This window comes from Calidris pugnax, unplaced genomic scaffold (genome assembly GCF_001431845.1).
Source record: "Calidris pugnax isolate Ruff unplaced genomic scaffold, ASM143184v1 scaffold806, whole genome shotgun sequence".
Lineage (NCBI taxonomy): Eukaryota > Metazoa > Chordata > Aves > Charadriiformes > Scolopacidae > Calidris > Calidris pugnax.
This window is the reverse complement of record NW_015092240.1, coordinates 427,459-445,890: the sequence shown is the minus strand read 5'-3', so window position 1 is coordinate 445,890 and position 18,432 is coordinate 427,459. Positions and strand designations below refer to the sequence as shown.

The following is an 18,432-nucleotide window of genomic DNA, read 5'->3' as shown; positions in this document are numbered from 1 at the left end:
TTAGCATACATGTCTAATATGTATAATAAGGTCTATTATATTTTAATTTTATATATGAAGAGAATATATATCTGTTTTGATTTTTTTATCCTTTTATTACTTTTTTTTAATTTTTCAGGTGGCTTTCTTTTCTCACTGTGATACGTTAAACAGCTATTAAAATATTCTTTAACCATTCCCCACTACCAGTCATTGTATTTTTTTCTATTTAAATTCTTTCTCTGAAGTGCCTTGTCTGATAATTATTGCCAGTTCTTATCTGGCATCCAGTATGCATATATGTATATATACTTCTATGCAATGTGTGTGTCTGTGTGTGTATATATATATCTATAACTTTTTGTAACACAAATTAGCGAAATTACCAAAGTCATTTTTGTAATTACAATAAACAGACCTAACCCTAGCAAATTGGGATTTTTCTATCCCTACTGAAAAAATGTTTTTTTTTAAATTGCCTTCCTGAAGGATAGAAGTTAATCCTGTGTCATTTCCTCTGCTGATTTTGTACAAACAAGAACAAACTATATTATCTAAAGTGAGGTGATGAAACATTACAGAGATTAGCAGTTTGCTAAGAACTGAAACTGAAAATTCACCTTGCTGCGTGTAGCAGCATGAGCTTTTACTCTGGAACTGGCAGGAGAGACGTTTAAGAGCATTAGGGAGGCTTAACAATACCTGTAATAAAAACCATAGATTACCCTTAATTAGCAGAAACAAATGTTACATTTTTCTACTTACCATTCTTTCACTTCTGGGCTCCTTTTTCGACCATACATACTGCGTGAAAACTTGGTATACTTCATTTCTTCTGATTTAAAAATGCACCTATATTCTAATTCTTTCATAGCATTGTAAGTCATGTGCTAACAGGGCATGATTATTCTTCTAATGAAATGGAAGTTATTTGGCCTTCAACCTCACAGAATTTAATATGCACCTGAGACATAGATTAATAGCCTGATAATACATCCCATTTAATGTCCCATTCCTTAAATTAACCAGCCCAAGCGCTCCTTGGGAAGCTATCCAATAAATAAGTGAAAAAGGCAGCACCTGTTAGAACTGCTTAAGTACCTGATACTAAAGTATCTGTAAATATAAAAACCGTCTTTGAAGTTTAAATGTTATTTCAAAATCCATCCTGTGATACAAGTGTTCTAGTTCTTCTTTGAAGGTGGACAAGAGCTCCTGGAGAAATGATGGGGCAGAGGGTGAGTGCCTGGAAAATGCGGCCCTGACCTTGGACCAGCAGATGGACCTGGCCCCATGGTGCCTTCATCTTCTCTCCCTCTGCTGTTGTGGTCCCAGGGAGCATCACCTTCTCTCCAAGAGGTCCATGACCAAAAGCTCCTCATCCAGCCATGCGGAATGGCTCTAAAGCCCCATGTGGCCCATAGTTTGCCCTGCAGAAACATCTGCTAGAAACATACCCCCAGGTAAATGTATTTACCCTACTCATTTAGCAGATGCTATTACATATTCTTAAAACTTTTTAATATCTAACAGTTCAGCTCATGCGGGCTCCACCAGGACCTTTATAAATACCTATTTAAGAAAGAAGCTCTAAACTACTGTCTTGATTATTGGGTTGAAATATATAGAACAGCATTTGTTCATTTTGTTCTGCTTTCGTTGAAGATTGTTATCTTTTTCTGCTTATTGTTGTTAGCTCTTGTTAAATGCTGGCTGTGATATTGACAGGTTGTGGGGCTTTTTTCCTTCATATGCATCTGTTCAGAGATCAAATTTAGAATCTTATAAATAGCACTATGCTCATCCCTGTTGAAGCAAGAGGATATTTTAAGTGTTCTCCAACCTATAAAATCAACAGACTGGAGTTTTCATCAAATATCTTAAAAAGTAAGTAACAACTCCAAATTATTTTGGAAAATAAGTTTATCATTCTACTAAGCAGACAGTAGCCCACCTGGTTAAGTAATTATTTCATTCCTTATCGCAACAGCAAAGAACATTAAAGACTTACTGGAACTGAACTATTGGGTAGAGGTACCAACTACATTTTTTTAAAACGTATTCCATGTAAAATCTTTATTGAAAAATTCATAGCTGGTGTGCAATTCCAAATAAAACCACAGTAAATAGTTTAGTACAATTAATTTATATTAATTCGTATTTACAATGTAGAAATTATTTCTCTTCTAAATTTGGAAATTCTGCACGACTGGTCAGCAGTTAAGAAAATAATATAAGAATTACTTCTACTTTGAATGCTCTAGGTAAATGAAGGAATTGGGTCCCCACAGATTAGTCTGATTATGAGATACTATTTAGAAACTTTAACATGCCGCATTTCAAGGTCCCGGATGAAATACCAGTCTTTATAACTTTTACCTTACAAAGAGATTTGCAAAGATTTTTTCCATAAGCAGCTTGTGCTTGATAAATATAAAGATAACTGTGAGATGAAAAGTGTATTTTTGCCAATGGCATTTGGAAGGTTGGAAAAGAGGGTAAAAGTGAAGAAAAAGGGAAATGCTAGGAGATTAATATCTTACATGAAAATCTAGGTAAATTGGATATGGCTATGGTTATAAGGTTGTACGAATTCTGTGTGTGTTTTAAGAGTTTAACTACATAAATGCCAGCCAAGTGGTGGAACGCATGCATCCATCTGTGCATTTACAGTTAAATCCTGCTCTCACTCTTGCCTGAATCACTGAAGAACTTTAGCTGGGAGGAGAGAGGGCTCAGGGAGGTCTCATCAATTAATATAACCACCTGGTGGGAGGGAGTAAAGATAACAAAGCCAGACTTTGTGAAACCCCATTAGACATGGCCCTGAGCAACTTGATGGTGGTGACCCTGCTTTGGGCAGGGGTTTGGACCCAGCAATCCCTGCAGGCATCCACCAGCCTCAGCCCATCGGTGGTTTGGGGACTCCCTCAGCAGATGCCCTGCTCTGAGCAGGTGTTATGTTTTGCCACCTGCAGCTCAGTGTAAAGGTAACACAGGCAGAGCGAGGTTGGTCCTTAATATTATGGATACTCTACTCAAGGCATGGAATTACTCGTCTTGGTAAACTTGCCAATTTTGAAGCTGTTTTCTGGATTTATCGTTAGATGCGTTAATAGCATAGGAAGCACCTAGACCAACTCTAAGAATTAATAAAATATCTTTGCAACTTAAAACACTCTATAATGCCAAAAGGTATGTGAGGTTGTACAGAACCAATGTCCTTAATTTCTTATGCTGCTTATATATGATCCAGACCACCAGTCCTACCTACTCACAGAGTATGGGAAATGGGCCCAATTCATGCATAATTCAAATAGTTACAAAAGCAGGAATGACCCAATCCTACGTTATTCACAATGTGGGAGGGAAAACAAATAAGGTGTTTCTTTCTTAGTCTAACCAGTCCGTAGCTACAGAGCTGGCCCTGCGGGTCAGCAGGAATGAAAGATGTTTTAATGTGATTTTATTGCTTGCCAATCATTCAGTATGCTGTCTTCTTCACAGGCATGTAACTAACCAGTGAGAATATTTACCTGGTACTCCTAACATGCCAGCTACAGTGCCCTTAAACAGGATTCACTAATTCTGCCAATATATTTGCATTTTCCCTATGTTTTATGATGATCATATATAATATTGCAAAGCACAAATGTCTAGAAATTGCAGTTGGTTTTGAAACCCAAAATACTTCTGAAAAGCATTCATTTCTAAACATTCCTACGTGGCCACAATTTTCTTTTAAAATAGGAAAACTGGCTGTTTAAACCAATACTTCACTTGATATATATCTTCAAGAATTACTTAAGTTTGGCAACACTGACAAGACAGCAAGTCTTATATATCACTTGTAAATTACTATACAGTAATTAATGATAATATAAGATTAATTTCTTTTGTTAAAACAAATGGAAATAAAGAGCCTGTTTTTGTTGCTTCCAAATTATCATGAGTCTCCGCAGAAAGATTCTCTTGAATTTGTGGCTTTAAGGTTTGTTGTTTTCATTTCAGTTTAGGGCAGTTCAAAACATAGATATTGGCTTGTTCCAAAGGCTATTTTATCAATACTTTTTTTTTTTTTTCCATACAGAATGTCAAATTTTGAGCAGTTTAACTTGGACTTTTACCAGTCTAATTATACCATAGATGACCAGGAAGAAGGTTACAACAGTTATGGCTCTAATGAAAACCTCTATGGAAGCAAAAAGTAAGTATGCTTTAAAAAAAAATAATAAATAAAACAGAGAGAGAAAAAAGGTGATATATCTCAAAGCTCAAATGAAATTAATGACATAAACCAGCATCCAATTGCCAAAAAAGGATTGTATAATCAACATAGTGGAAGCTTTCGTGGAGAAATACAAGAAAGTCAGGAAGAATCTTATTATGTTGTTGTGTTTTTTTTTCTTCTATTTTTTAAACGTATTGGTGACTTCTGCCCATGGAAGGGGGACACTGAAGGAAAGAAGTTCCCCTTAAGAAGAGTTTCTCCTTAAGGAGATTTGGACATGACTGCGGTAGGAGGCTGGGTGCTGCTGCAGCTTCCTTGTTCAGCTTTTCTCCTTAAGGAGATTTGGACATGACTGCAGTAGGAGGCTGGGTGCTGCTGCAGCCTCCCTGTTCAGCAGCTGATGGATCCAGCTGGTTTTGGGGCTTACAGGAGCAGGAAAGAGCTTCAGGAGATCATCTAGACTTTCCCCAAGGCAGAATTACTAATAATTAAACCTTCCTTTTTAAAGGATTGGGTTCCATGCTACTTTTAGACTTACAGGTTGTTTGCCTGATTGGAGTGACTGAGCTTGAGATTATTAATGTGGGTTTTGGGGCACATATTGCTATAAATTCTTTAAAGTTTTTCTCCTATTCAAGAAAAAGAATAATTATCTAAAGATAAGGCTCTTTCATTAGTGGTATGGACATAGCTGAGAAATGTTACCAGGCCCCAGTCTGGGGCCCAATGCGGCACCGTTGCCTGAGCTGGACGGGCACAGAAGCTTCAAGGTGCCGGGAGGCCAGCAAGGACCCCTGATGGGTGTCAGAGGGGCTTGCAGTGAAGAAAAGCAAAGCAGCATCTTGCCCCCAAAATTTCGAAGTTCCCCAAATTGATAATAGGTGAAAGTTTAAACCATGGTACATAGTGAGCAGCTCTAAGCTGTTGTGAAGTTGCTCATTGCAGTTTCTTAAAATCGTAGAATAGTTTGAGTTCGAAGGGACCTTTAAAGGCCATCTAGTCCAATCTCCCCTGCAATGAGCAGGGACATCAACCAGATCAGGCTGCTCAGAGCCCTGTCCAACCTGGCCTCCAGGGATGGGGCATCTACCACCTCTCTGGGCAACCTGGGCCAGTGTTTCACCCCCCTCTTGTGAAAAATGTCTTCCTTATATCTAGTCTGAATCTACCCTCTTTTAGTTTAAAGCCATTACCCTTGTCCTATTGCAAGAGGCCCTGCTAAAAAGTTTGTCCCCATCTTTCCTGTAGACCCCCTTTAAGTACTGGAAGGGTCTGTAAGGTCTCCTTGGAGCCTTCTCTTCTCCAGGCTGAACAGCCCCCACTCTCTCAGCCTGTCCTCAGAGGAGGGGTGCTCCAGCCCTCTGATCATCTTCATGGGCTCCTCTGGACCCACTCCAATAGGTTCCTGTCTTTCCTGTGCTGAGGACTTGTTCTGCTGTGATTTGCTTCCTGCCCCAGGAGCCAGACAGGAGACCAGCCTCCAGCCAGTGCTTTTGCCCCGTCAGAAATGCTGCTGTCCTCTCAGAGTTATACGGGTCAGATTTTGCAGCCAACGTACAGTCCCAACACTCATCTTGGTTATGTTGACGGATTTGACGAGGAACCTCCTTTGCTGGAAGGTAAAAATACAGCCATGAACAATGTGTGTGGTTCCTGAGGGTGCCTAAACTTTTATTTGCCAGCTGGTGTCCATCAGCTTGGCAAAGCTGCCAAGCTCTCTGCTAAGGTGCTGTGTGAGCTTCACCTTCTGGCCCTCAAACCTGCATTTTCATATTTGAATTTGCCATGGATTCATTCATCCTTATGGCATATATAGCATATACTTTACTACCACTAGATGACAGCATAACAATAAGTTTTGCATTCACATTTTCAAATATTTTTTTCCACTCTGTGTTTATCCCACATATGTATTGGAACATCTATAATTAATAAATACTGATAATAATCCTTTTTGCATATCTAATAATAAATTTAATAGTTTGAAAATGCTAAATAGCTTGTTTCAGTGGGGAAGAAATTGAGAAAGCTGCCTTCAGCTTCAATTAGTTGTTCATTTAATTACACAAACAATATCATTCTTTATGATGATTGAAACATCCTAATACCGATTTTGTAGTTTACAAAATACTTGTGCTACATTAAAAAAAAAAAAATCAAAGATTTTTTGTGTGATTATTTCAGCAGAATGTAAAAAGAGCATATTCAGCCTGCTTTAGCATCTGGGAAAGCAAGTGGATTTTGCACTACTTAAGATACTCCTACTGCCTTAAAAACAGCAAGATCACTCTATTTGATATAGGTAACTGCTAGATCTTTACCTCTCAGACCTCCAAGCATTTAACTCCACAGTCAGCCCACCCTGCCTAAAGGATGTTGAAATACAACTGCTACTCATCCTCTGGGCTTCAGAGATATTCATATCTACCTACCAAATAAATCCGACCAAAGACACACATTTTAATACACAACAACTTTATATAATGTTTTGGCTCAGCTCAAGGTGATGGAATAAGGTAAAGACTTGGCTTTCCAAAGAGATCTAACACATTGTCAGTCTCAGTAATTCTGGCATGCAGTTCAGAAGTAAACTTTTCCCTGGAAAGATGCTGGAACATCTCAGGGAAGATGACTCCTCTTTGCAAGCTGAAGTCTTTCTGCAGAAGTTTCAAGAGAAATCTTTGCCCCAGTAAAGTTAATGGCAGAATTCCCATCAACTTTAATGCAGAAGAATTTTGTTCAGTTTCTAGGGGTTCTCAGTAATTACTTTTTAAATGCAAAAAAAAGCTTATAAAGCATTGCATAAAGTATTATTAACTTGCCTTGAAGGGAAGAATGTCATTTTTAAGTGCCTCTGGCAGTTCTGACTTAAGACACATCTCTTGTCAGATTTGCCAGAATTAAAGCATATATCTCTGTCCTCAGTGTTCTAGAGTATCTTGAATTCTGCAGTTATGGTTAATTAGCATATTTTTCAACATCTGAGTTAGTGTGGCATTAGATATATGTGTTTTAAATGTAGAAAAAACAAATACTAACTCAAAAATGCTGAGGGCAATTTTTTTGGTTCACTGCCTAAAATTGGATTTAAGGAATTAATATTCCAATTTAGAATGAGAGCTGACTTAAATATACTGGGTGTATAGCAGGGACAGCATGTTCCTACTACAGAATACGTCATCCTACAATAGTATCTTCAATAAAGCCATTAATTTGTTTGCTTGTTTTGGGTTTTGTGGTAGCTAATGGGTTTCTGTAACAGTGTTGGTTTCCAGCGAGCAATTAACAATCCTGGAATTTCTTGTTGCAGAACTTGGGATCAATTTTGAGCATATATGGCAAAAAACATTAACGGTTCTAAATCCAATGAAGCCTGCAGATGGCAGCATTATGAATGAGACAGACCTCACCGGACCTATGGTTTTCTGTTTGGCCCTTGGAGCAACGTTGCTGCTGGTAGGATGGGGCAGATACTTTGAGAGATTTCTTTTCTAACAAGTTAATCCCTGGGTGCTAAGGCATGTGAAGTTGCAGAAGATGTACAGCTGACATAAACTGAGTCGTTTGCTGCTGTTTGTTCTCAGTTTATATATTTAAAAGTCTCCTGGCTTTGAAAGTACCTGAATACAGTTTCAATGTAATATAGATGTAATACAGGTGAGTGATGTGTTACTTCCGGTGGAATAAAAGACCACACCATCTTTGGGGGTGGGATTTAATAGGAACAAAGGACAGATCTGTGCAGCTTATATCCTGGGGAGGCTCTGAACATCTGAAGCATGGCAGCATGCACTAGGTAAGGACCTAAAAGGCAAGTTTTAAAGGAGGGAATAAAAAAGCATAACAGATCAGCCCAGTTTTCCAGACATTCTTGCAACTGTTTTGAAATTATCTTCTCTCAATCTTACTTTGGAGAGTGCAAAGATATCCAAAAAATATCTTTATGTAACCAGAATAAATTGAAAAAGGAAGTGGAAATGGCCTTTTCCCTCCTGCCTCAAATTTGCAATACCTTCCTGTAAATTTTGCTAGCACTTCCTTAGTTTATATTCTTTTTCTAGATCATCTGCTAAATAAAATATGGTAGCCTGTGTTTAACCTCTTTCCTCTTTATGAATATAGCTTTCCTACAGGAGGGAAGTTGGACAGGGATTGTACGCTACTCCTAAATTCACCTATTTATCGCTGACAACGAGGGCTCTCCGGTGCTGCTGAAGTACAGCTCTGATTGTCGGCAGCAATTTATCAGACAGGGATAAGGTGGGACCATTCTAGGAAGGGCTTTACTGCTCGAGCAATTGAGGTGAGGGAAACGGGGCTCTAATTCTCCATTTCCTCGCTGATAAGTAGTGCTGAATCAGAAGACTCTTGCAAGTTCTTACTCAATTTGTAATGTCAGTGCAGTACCTTGAATGGGCAAACTGCAATATAAATGGCAAGTATTATTATTATTTATGTCCCTATAAAAATAGAAATCCTTTAAAAGGGTGGAAGCGGCAAGAGGAGAAGGAATAAAAGGAAAATAAGGTGGGAAGCGAAAGAAGACAGGCTGTTTTCCACCTAGAGAAATAAAGGTATGAGGGGAATAAAAGGAGAAAGTGTTGGTTTGATTATAATCAGGAAAATGAAAGGAAAGCTAAAAGAAAGAAAGAATTAAAAAAAAAATAGTTGCTGTTGATCTCGCTGTCTGGATAGCCAACAATTATAATGAATATTAAACTACTATTATTGAAATAAAGTACTTCAATTACCATATTTATTCTAGGATATCAAGCGTTTTAAGTATCATTAGAAAAACAGCTATTTTCAGTGCTGCAGTTCTAGGTCAGCAGAACTCCTCTGATACAGCCTAGTGTTTTTGTGCCACAACCTCACAGCAATAGGTCTATGGCATTTCCATGGGCCATCTTATATATTCAGGCTGCTCATTTTGCCTCAGATGCATTTGAATGCTAAAGTGGCTCTTCAGCTGTGTAAGCTATGATATCTTTCTGTACTTGAGTAGCTCTCTTCTAATAGCACCAGGAACAAAATTTGGTTGAGAGCTTGTTTCCAAAAATAATTTATAAATTGTATTTAGTTTCAGCTTTTTAACTGTGGAAAAACATGCAAAGGTGTTCTTCAAATGGTATCAGTTCTTTCAGAGCACAGGGGAAGAGGGGAAAGGATGGTTAGCCTGGCAGCAGGACTTGGTCTCCCTCAGACTGGCATAAAACAGGGCAGCTCCATTGCAGGCAGAGAAACAACAGCAGTGTGAAAGTGAGCAGGAGCTGAGTCTCAGCTGCTTTGCATTTTACATAGCCCTTTCTACAAAATCAGACTTCCCCATCCACTTGGACTAGGGACAATAGTACCCACTCTAGGCAGATGCAAACAAGCACAGGAAGTCTGACTTTCTTCTAACCTTGTTCCTTCCGCAGGACAAATTTAGCTCTTTCCATTCATCAAAGCCTGCCAGACTAATCAAGCCTGATTCTGATTTTGCTTACATCACTGTGAACCGGGAGTATTCCCGTGTGTGTGAGTCAATACATTTACATATGTTAAGACAGACTAGAATTGGAACCAACATGTTCAGCTGCTTTTTTTTTTTTTTAAATATATTTCTCACTCTCCTGCACCACAAATCAAACATTTTACCAAGTGTAGATTTCAGCAAGCTGCTGGTGCTAGTGCTCCCTTCAGCTCTCTCTCCGTAGTTTCTTAATCTTTGACTAAGCTGCTAAATAGTGCTGTGTGGAATAATAAAGTACACTGAAACAAACAGACTAAAAGCTTGTAGTTGTCGCATCTGTTTGAGACAGAGCTTTTCTTAGTTGGTTGCCCCAAACTGTTGCAGATGTTAAATTTACTACAAATCTTTAATGACTTAAATTGTAATTGATAATAATCTGAGCTAATATTGCTCTTCCACACTGTCTTTAGCTATTATTAATCTTAGTCGGTGAAGCATTTTTTCCTTATTATGTTATACCAGTAGTATACAAATGCCAGCAAAGGCCTCTGTGCCTAAATAAGTGTGTTCTTATGCTGTTAGTTCTGGAATAGAGTATTCCTTTATGGTGGAATGCACTGGCGGGGAAGAGACCAACACTCGGGGTGTTGAGAGGATATTGCAACCTGGCTGAACCTGACCTAACCTTGAGGACTGGAACCAGAGGGGAGCTCAGCAATGAGCCAGGTCAAGCTGAAAACAGAATAACGGTGCTGATGTAGAGGCAGATCTAATTAACAGAGGTTGCCTTTCACGTAAGCGTGCACTGCTCTCCAGCTGGAGCTGGTGAGTTCTCAGAATCTGCAACATTAGGACTTCCAGGTTGTGTCATCTCTAGGTTAGGCTCTCTCCTCTGTGTTGCTTCATATCTGTTGAGCTCAAATACTGCTGGCATCCAGTGATCAGTTTCCACCCAAATGGATACAGGAAGCAGACAAGCAGGGTCCTTCAAGATAGTTGTTTTCTCCCAGGTTTTTTAATAATGTATAGGTGAGTAAAGTAGGAGATGATCTCAATCTTCCCTAACCATCCTGGAAGAGATACTTGTAAATATTGCAAACCATGAAAAAAGCTTCGATAATATTTCCACCTTATCTATGATAAAAGAATCCAAACATAAGCTAAAAAATAATTGGGAAACTGGGACTTTCCATTATTTTTGATCGTCATGTGGTTCATCATATGCAATATATAATGTGTGCAATATAAAGATGTGTGTATGCACAACACAGCTGTGTTTTAAGAATGTATATATATAGCTACGTGTGGAAGGTGATGCATTGTGGCCCTTCATTTGGGAAGTTTATTCCATGAGCCTGAGTTAAGGGTTGGGTCCAAGGTTTGAGCTTTCTCCTTCAAAAATGCATGTTATCTTTAGGACACAAAATTTCAACACAAAGCAAACAAAACCTTATTCATTCCAATCACTGTTTGTTTCTGATGTACAAATGTTTATTTCTGACATACAGATGTGAAAATGGCAGTATTGCATAGACAACATTCAGTATTTAATTTGTTAGAAGCTGAAATAGAGAGAAACAATATTTATCAGTCTTTTGTGAGTGTTCGTTTTTGGGACTGAACAATGCTCTCATGCCTGGAGGTGATCCTTCAAAATGATGGCAAGAGATGAAGAAACCAGTGGTGCTGTGGCCACAGTTGTCTGTTGTCTAGCTTTGTGTATAAATTAGAAAACATCAGGCTCCAGGCTGTCAGGCTGGTACCTCTCGCAGGCACTAAATTCACACAAAGGAATAAAACCTGGAAGAAAAAAACACCTGGGGAATTTTTCATTCATTGGAACAAAAAAAAGAACACAAGCTGACAGTGACTACTAAGGTTTATGTTGAACTGAACACGTTGTATTGATCTAACCACAGAGATGTGTCTTTCTCATGGTAGTCAAGGGGAAGAATGAACACATTCACCCTGAAAACCAGCATACTTGCAGCAAAATTTCACTTATTTTTTGCAGGCCTGCTTAAAGCTGGAGGTTTGTAATAAAGTGTGAAGCATATCAAGTAAATGGGGTCATTGTTTTACTTAGGGTGCTTTTCCACAGCCCTGTGTACACCTATTGGGAAGATTTCTCCTGACACTAAAATGTGCTTTCCATAATTTCTTCTCAGTTCATTACCAGTCCCAAGTTTCCCCAACCAATTCCTTTCATGTTCAGAGCCCAATGACAATAAGACTGAGAATCAGCCTGATAAGTTTAAATTAGCAGTTTAATTTAAAATTTAAATTTTTGATGCAGAAATCACCCAAAAGTATCAGCTGTGGTTTACAATTGCACTGCTGTAGGTGAAGCGGAGAGAGTCAACAAGAAAAAAGTAGGAAACCTAGTGCTTGCCTTCTGTCTCCTCATGCGTCATGTTTACTCATCTTTATTCCAGGCAGGAAAAGTTCATTTTGGCTACGTGTATGGCATGAGCGCCATCGGGTGCCTTGCTATGCATGCCCTGCTGAACCTGATGAGCGTGTCGGGAGTCTCGCACGGCTGCGTTGCCAGTGTCTTGGGCTATTGCCTGCTGCCCATGGTGATCCTCTCGTCTTCTGCAGTCGTCTTCTCGCTACAGTAAGTACCCGTCTGTGGCATCAGGCATCATCCAGAGGGCAGTAAGGCAGAAAGCTGACGTTATGCAAAACATTCTGTAAGCAGTTATGTAGTGAGTTTTGGAACAACACCATTTTGCGTGTGTGTGTGTGTATGTAGGTGGAAATGGACAAAACTGGACTGTGTTTGAGAGGGGTGATATATATTCATTTTAATATGAGTCTTTAACTCCACTGTTCCCCACTTGGACTGAGAGTGCTTTTGATATTTGCAGATATCATTTTTGTCTTGCAGAACCTGCGGTGGCCAAACTCAGGTATCAATTTTAAAAGCAACTGTGGGACTTTGGCTTTATATAGCTGGTTTTCCTGCTTTTTTTTTTTGTTCATACTGTCATGTTCATAGCATCCCATCCTCATGCTTCCTTTCCTTTTGTAGTCCAACTTCTGTGTGACAGAATGAAATAATCAAGCAACCCTTAACGATTTGGAGCGTTAGCACAAGGATTTAAGATGTAGTCGAGTCATATACTCTGTGGGATAGTTGTTTTTTTTTTGTTCATACTGTCATGTTCATAGCATCCCGCTGCTATGCTTCCTTTCCTTTTGTAGTCCAACTTCTGTGTGACAGAATGAAATAATCAAGCAACCCTTAATGATTTGGAGCATTAGCACAAGGGTTTAAGATGTAGTCGAGTCATATACTTTGTGGGATAGTTGTGGTGTAATTGCAAACTTGAAAATAACGGAAACCTTTGAAAAATCAAATGCGTGGAGGCATATGTATCTGTGTGTGTGTGTGCATGTTCAGTAATATGACTATGAATAGGAAATTTGTATGCAAACCTCTCCTTCCCCCTCATTCGGTAAGCCTTTTAAAATACAGACTGTGTTTAGCTCCCTGTTCACATACAGAAAAGTACAAGCAAGCTCCAGGTCTTGCCTGAAGGTCTTGAGCAGTACTTTTATCCATCGTTAACACGTTATTAATAATGGTTACCCTCCTCAGTCTTTGTTGTTCACTTACCTTTCTAACTCTCCAATCTGTAACGTGTGGGACTTGGCAGCCGATGAATAAGAAAGTGCCCCTGTTTGTTTTCTTTGGAAAAGCAGCAATTTTATATATGTATATATTATTTGTTAAGGAAATTATATAGTGGGATGAAGATTTTGGCACAGTCCTTGTAGCGTGTTTCTGTGGAGCTATGACAGGTTAACCTGACCATATTTTGTGTATTAAAGTGTTTCTGGGCTGTCCTTGATGGGATGAACATTAGTGACACTGAAGAGGCTGTTTATTCTCTATTCTCCTACACTTCCCATATTTTCTTGATTAACCTGTTTAATAATCCACCCTAATAAAAGGTGCAGATACATAATCGTAGAACAGATGGGACGAACTCCAAACCAGCTGTTACAACCGCACGGGGTACTGTTGTCTGTACAAGAAATCCACGAGCACACACTGCACCTTTGTAAAATGATGCAAATTTACAGAAAGCACATGTTTGGAAAATCTATAAATACTATAGTGTGATAGCCTTTACAAAATTAAACCATTATTTCTGAAATGAATTGATAATGGTAAGTGCCTGTCTACAGGATTCTGCAGTCTTTTCTCACTGACTGTATGAAACTGCTTGAACACAGCAAGTACCAAAGTTAACTACTACAAACATGCTATTAAAATTAAGTGGCAACTTTTAAATCCAAGATATATTTGATTATTTTTAGTTTAAAAACATATTTAAAATGGCAAAGTCAGCAATGCACTAACTAATTTTTAAAATATTTGTAAACATTTGAGTCTATTTCAAAGTGTAAAGAACTACTTCAGTATTTGTTTTCACCGAAATTTAAGTAAGATAATGCATGCATCTATCGCAGAGATATATACTAATCCAAGAATTTCCAGTTTTCATTATTAGCTATTCCACTGTAAATGAATAAAGCATAATATGGGATAGATAATGCATGCATCTATCGCAGAGATATATCCAACAATTTTCAGTTTTCATGATTAGCTATTCCACTGTAACTGAGTAAAGCATAATATGGGATGCACTGCACCTTTGTAAAATGATGCAAATTTACAGAAAGCACGTGTTTGGAAAATCTATAAATACTATACTGTGATAGCCTTTACAAAATTAAACCATTATTTCTGAAATGAATTGATAATGGTAAGTGCCTGTCTACAGGATTCTGCAGTCTTTTCTCACTGACTGTATGAAACTGCTTGAACACAGCAAGTACCAAAGTTAACTACTACAAACATGCTATTAAAATTAAGTGGCAACTTTTAAATCCAAGATATATTTGATTATTTTTAGTTTAAAAACATATTTAAAATGGCAAAGACAGCAATGCACTAACTAATTTTTAAAATATTTGTAAACATTTGTGTCTATTTCAAAGTGTAAAGAACTACTTCAATATCTGTTTTCACAGAAATTTAAGTAAGATAATGCATGCATCTATCGCAGAGATATATACTAATCCAAGAATTTCCAGTTTTCATTATTAGCTATTCCACTGTAAATGAATAAAGCATAATATGGGATATTTTGGGTGCTGAATAGTACCAAAGAGAAAACCAGTTCTGGTATGCAAGCTTACGTGGGATCAGGTTTGTTTGTGCCCGTCTATGCTGATATCATGTCTAAGCCCAAATTGAGTAGGTCTCCTTTTGGGGATAAACTTCAGCAGACTTTTTTCCTGGAAAAGAAAACCAACAAGAATTCTTTACTATCGAATTCCTGAATAGAGTGGTCAAGCCATTTCCTTGACTAAACGGTGAAGGCAACGAGTGTAAGAGTGGAGAAAGGAATTCTTAGACCCAGACGATGCACAGGACCCATTTGGTGACTGCATCTGTAGGTCATGAGAGAGAGAAGCAGAGACGGTCCACTCAGGTCTGTCCCCCCAACTCAATCTCATGCCAGTACACCCCCAGTCCTCTTGGTCACTGTGAGCACAACATCTGCCTTTTGCCCATCTCCTGTGCTTGAGAATTTGGCCCTCACAGACACACCAGGCACAAGCTTTCTGCTAAAGCTAAACCGTTCCTTTTGGCAGTAACTTGCTGTTAGATCAAGGACTGAATTTTTAAGTGCACAGAAGTACCTCTTGGCTCCAGTTTGATTTTATGTCACCTTTCCCACTCACTGCCAGTCCTGGAGCCTGGCTCCAGTTTGATTTTATGTCACCTTTCCATCCCGCTCACTGCCAGTCCTGGAGCAAACCATGAGAAGCCATTGGACTTCAGCATAAGGCAGAACAGCCACAGCTCTAAATTGTACTGCCTTGTGATGGCCCCCTAAAGAGTCATTATACCAGCTGAAAACTGTTGTCACACAGTACATTCCTGTTACATCCCATCCCTCTGCCAGCATGGGTACCTGCTAAACAGCCATCCATACCAGCTCTGAATTTCTGGCTAGATGATTAAGTGCACATCTTAGCATCTCCACTTGGAGCAGAGGCAAGGAATGTGATTCACAGAGCCCGGTGTAATTTCCCCGAATGCTGTTTAAAAAACAGTTAAACTGAGGATATTAAATCACATAGTCCTTAATGTTTTATTTTTAATGGGTTGAAGTTGCAAGGAGGTGCTGAGTCAACTTAAAATCAATCCTCTTCTTCCTCCCCCAACATCCCAAGAGATGACAACACCAAGTACCTTATTGGCCTGGAGACTGTATTGCCAAGAAATGAACTATTTTTTGTGTTATAATTGCATTAAATAAACTAAGTCAATCAAATAAGGTGAACTTTACTCATCATGGTTTAAATGCCATAATAATACTAGTGGAGATTATTTCTGATAAATGGACCTAGGTAAGTATATGTAGTCAATTGCATTAAATAAACTAAGTCAATCAAATAGGGCAAACTTTACTCATCATGGTTTAATTGCAATAATAATACTAGTGGAGGTTATTTCTAAGTAAGTGTATGTAGTCTGTTTCTCACTTCTGGTTCTGTTTTGCATGGACTTTGGAAAAGTGGGGCACCAGAAGTCCTTTAACAAGTGGCAGAGGTTCATTCATTCTCCCCATCCTTGAGACTGACACAGAGAAAGTGTGAAGCACGGCCGATCTCATTATGTACTTCAGCAGCGTATTACGCGCATGATCTCATGCATTTTACAGAAGGAAGCTGCAAATACAGAGTGCAAATAAAGCATATGTGAAACATTATTTATTGGCAAGAATTTCTTCCTTCCAGGTTTACTAGTGAGCTCTCTGTAATCTCCAGGAATATTTCAGTGGGTTTTTGACCATAGTCCCACAATCATCAGTTCCCCAGGTCACCCTGTGCCTGAGAGGTGGCAGAACGTGGAGAACAGGTGGAGAACTTCAGAAGGGCTCAGCTGTCAGCAAGAGGCGGTGTGGAAAGCCACCGTCCTTTCAGTGTGCAGAGAAGGATGCCAGGATAAGCATAATATTTTTTTTCTCAGTGGTTCTTTTCCTATCCCTTCTACTCAACGTGCACCCATTTTTAAAAGACCAGTTGAGCTTTCTCCTGGGAGGTGGTCGACACCTTCCTGCATCGTCAGCTGCGGTGTAATTTTTTAAGAGCCTTGTTGTCTCTCCTTAGAATCCAAGGCGCACTTAAAACCTGTGCCACGTGTTACAAAAATGCAACTTCTCATGTTTCTCAGGCTGCCTGATGGAAGATTAGGTCTTTAGTGTCAATTTAGATCCTAACAACTTCTACAAGATTATTTTGGCTGCACTAGGATCTTTGCTAACTTAAAATTAAACTTCAGCTGCTGCAACTGCTGGAGCCCCAGATTTAATTGGAAATGCACTTGCATTTTTAGGAGTACTACTGATGAAGCTGCTGCTTTTATCCATGCTGAAGAAATTACCTTTTTGTTTCCTGTTACTATTTTAATTTGTTTCTCAGACTTGACTTACATTATGTCAGTCAGTCCTTGGTTCTTCCAGTGACTGTTACCTTATCAATAACAAGTTGCTAGACGTGAACTTGAGTTTGGTAAGATTTACTGCCACGTTTGCTAACAAATTGTTTCTGTTCTGTTTCTTTTGGTTTCTTTTGTTTTGTTTTTTTTTTTACTGCCACGTTTGCTAACAAATTGTTTCTGGTCTGTTTCTTTTGGTTTATTTTGTTGTTTTTGTTTTTTTTTCTTTTCCTCCTAGGGGGATCCCAGGAACTTTGTTAGCTCTGTTTATTATTGGATGGTGCAGTTTGTCAGCCTCCAAAATCTTTACCTCTGCGTTGGCTATGGAAGGACAGCAGCTTCTCATTGCATATCCGTGTGCTTTACTCTATGGACTTTTTGCCCTTTTAACCGTTTTCTGAGATGTATTTTCTGGTAGCCTTATTACAGTCTGTTTATGGTTGTTGGAGGGGCAAGGGGTTATTTACTTATTTTTAGATTGCCTAGAGTTGCATTACGTTCCATTAACAAAATTAGATTATATGACTTACCTTTTATTTGCCTAATGGCTGATAATGAAATAAAAAATCAAGTTAACAGGTAGATGACTGCAATAATGGTGTTTTAAAAGTCTTACAGCTTAAAGAAAAACATTTGTATTGAGAAGGTAGTAAAAGTGAAAAAATGTGAAATAAATGATAATTTAAAAAAATATTTTCTGAGTGTTTATTATATGTTACATTTACTAGAGTTACTGGAAACAATAATGTAAATATTTAATGGACCTAGTTGTTGTGGTTTAACCCCAGCCAGCAACTAGGACCATCAGTCACTTCCTCACTGCCCCCAGTTGGGATGGGGGATGGAATCGGAAGCTTAAAAGTAAAAAAAAAAAACTTGTGGGTTGAGATAAAGACAGTTTAACAGGTAAAGCAAAAGCCGCACATACAAACAAAGCAGAACAAGGGCTTCCAGTGGGCAGGCAGGTGTTCAGCCATCCCCAGGAGAGCAGGGCTCCATCACACAGTGGTTACTTAGGAAGACAAAATGCCATAACCCTGAACACCCCGCTTCCTTCTTCCCCCAACTTTATATACTGAGCATGACGGCACATGGTATGGGGTGTCCCTTTGGTCAGTTGGGGTCAGCTGTTCCATCTGTGTCCTCCCTCCAGCTTCTTCTGCCCCTCCAGCCTACTCACTGGTGGGGTGGGGTATCTTCCCCCAACTTTATATACTGAGCATGACGGCACATGGTATGGGG

The 18,432-nt window shown here is 38.9% G+C and overlaps 1 protein-coding gene across 1 annotated transcript; it reads left to right on the top strand.

Annotated features, from left to right (window-relative positions):
• The first annotated feature begins 1,818 nt into the window (after window positions 1–1,818).
• On the top strand, window positions 1,819–17,782 carry YIPF7 (Yip1 domain family member 7). The gene is made up of 6 exons (XM_014962305.1): window positions 1,819–1,866; window positions 4,070–4,186; window positions 5,669–5,829; window positions 7,521–7,666; window positions 12,101–12,282; window positions 17,429–17,782. Exons 2-6 carry the CDS (start codon window positions 4,071–4,073, stop codon window positions 17,589–17,591), a joined length of 768 nt encoding a protein of 255 aa, XP_014817791.1. The 5' UTR covers window positions 1,819–1,866; window position 4,070; the 3' UTR covers window positions 17,592–17,782.
• Window positions 17,783–18,432: the final 650 nt, after the last annotated feature.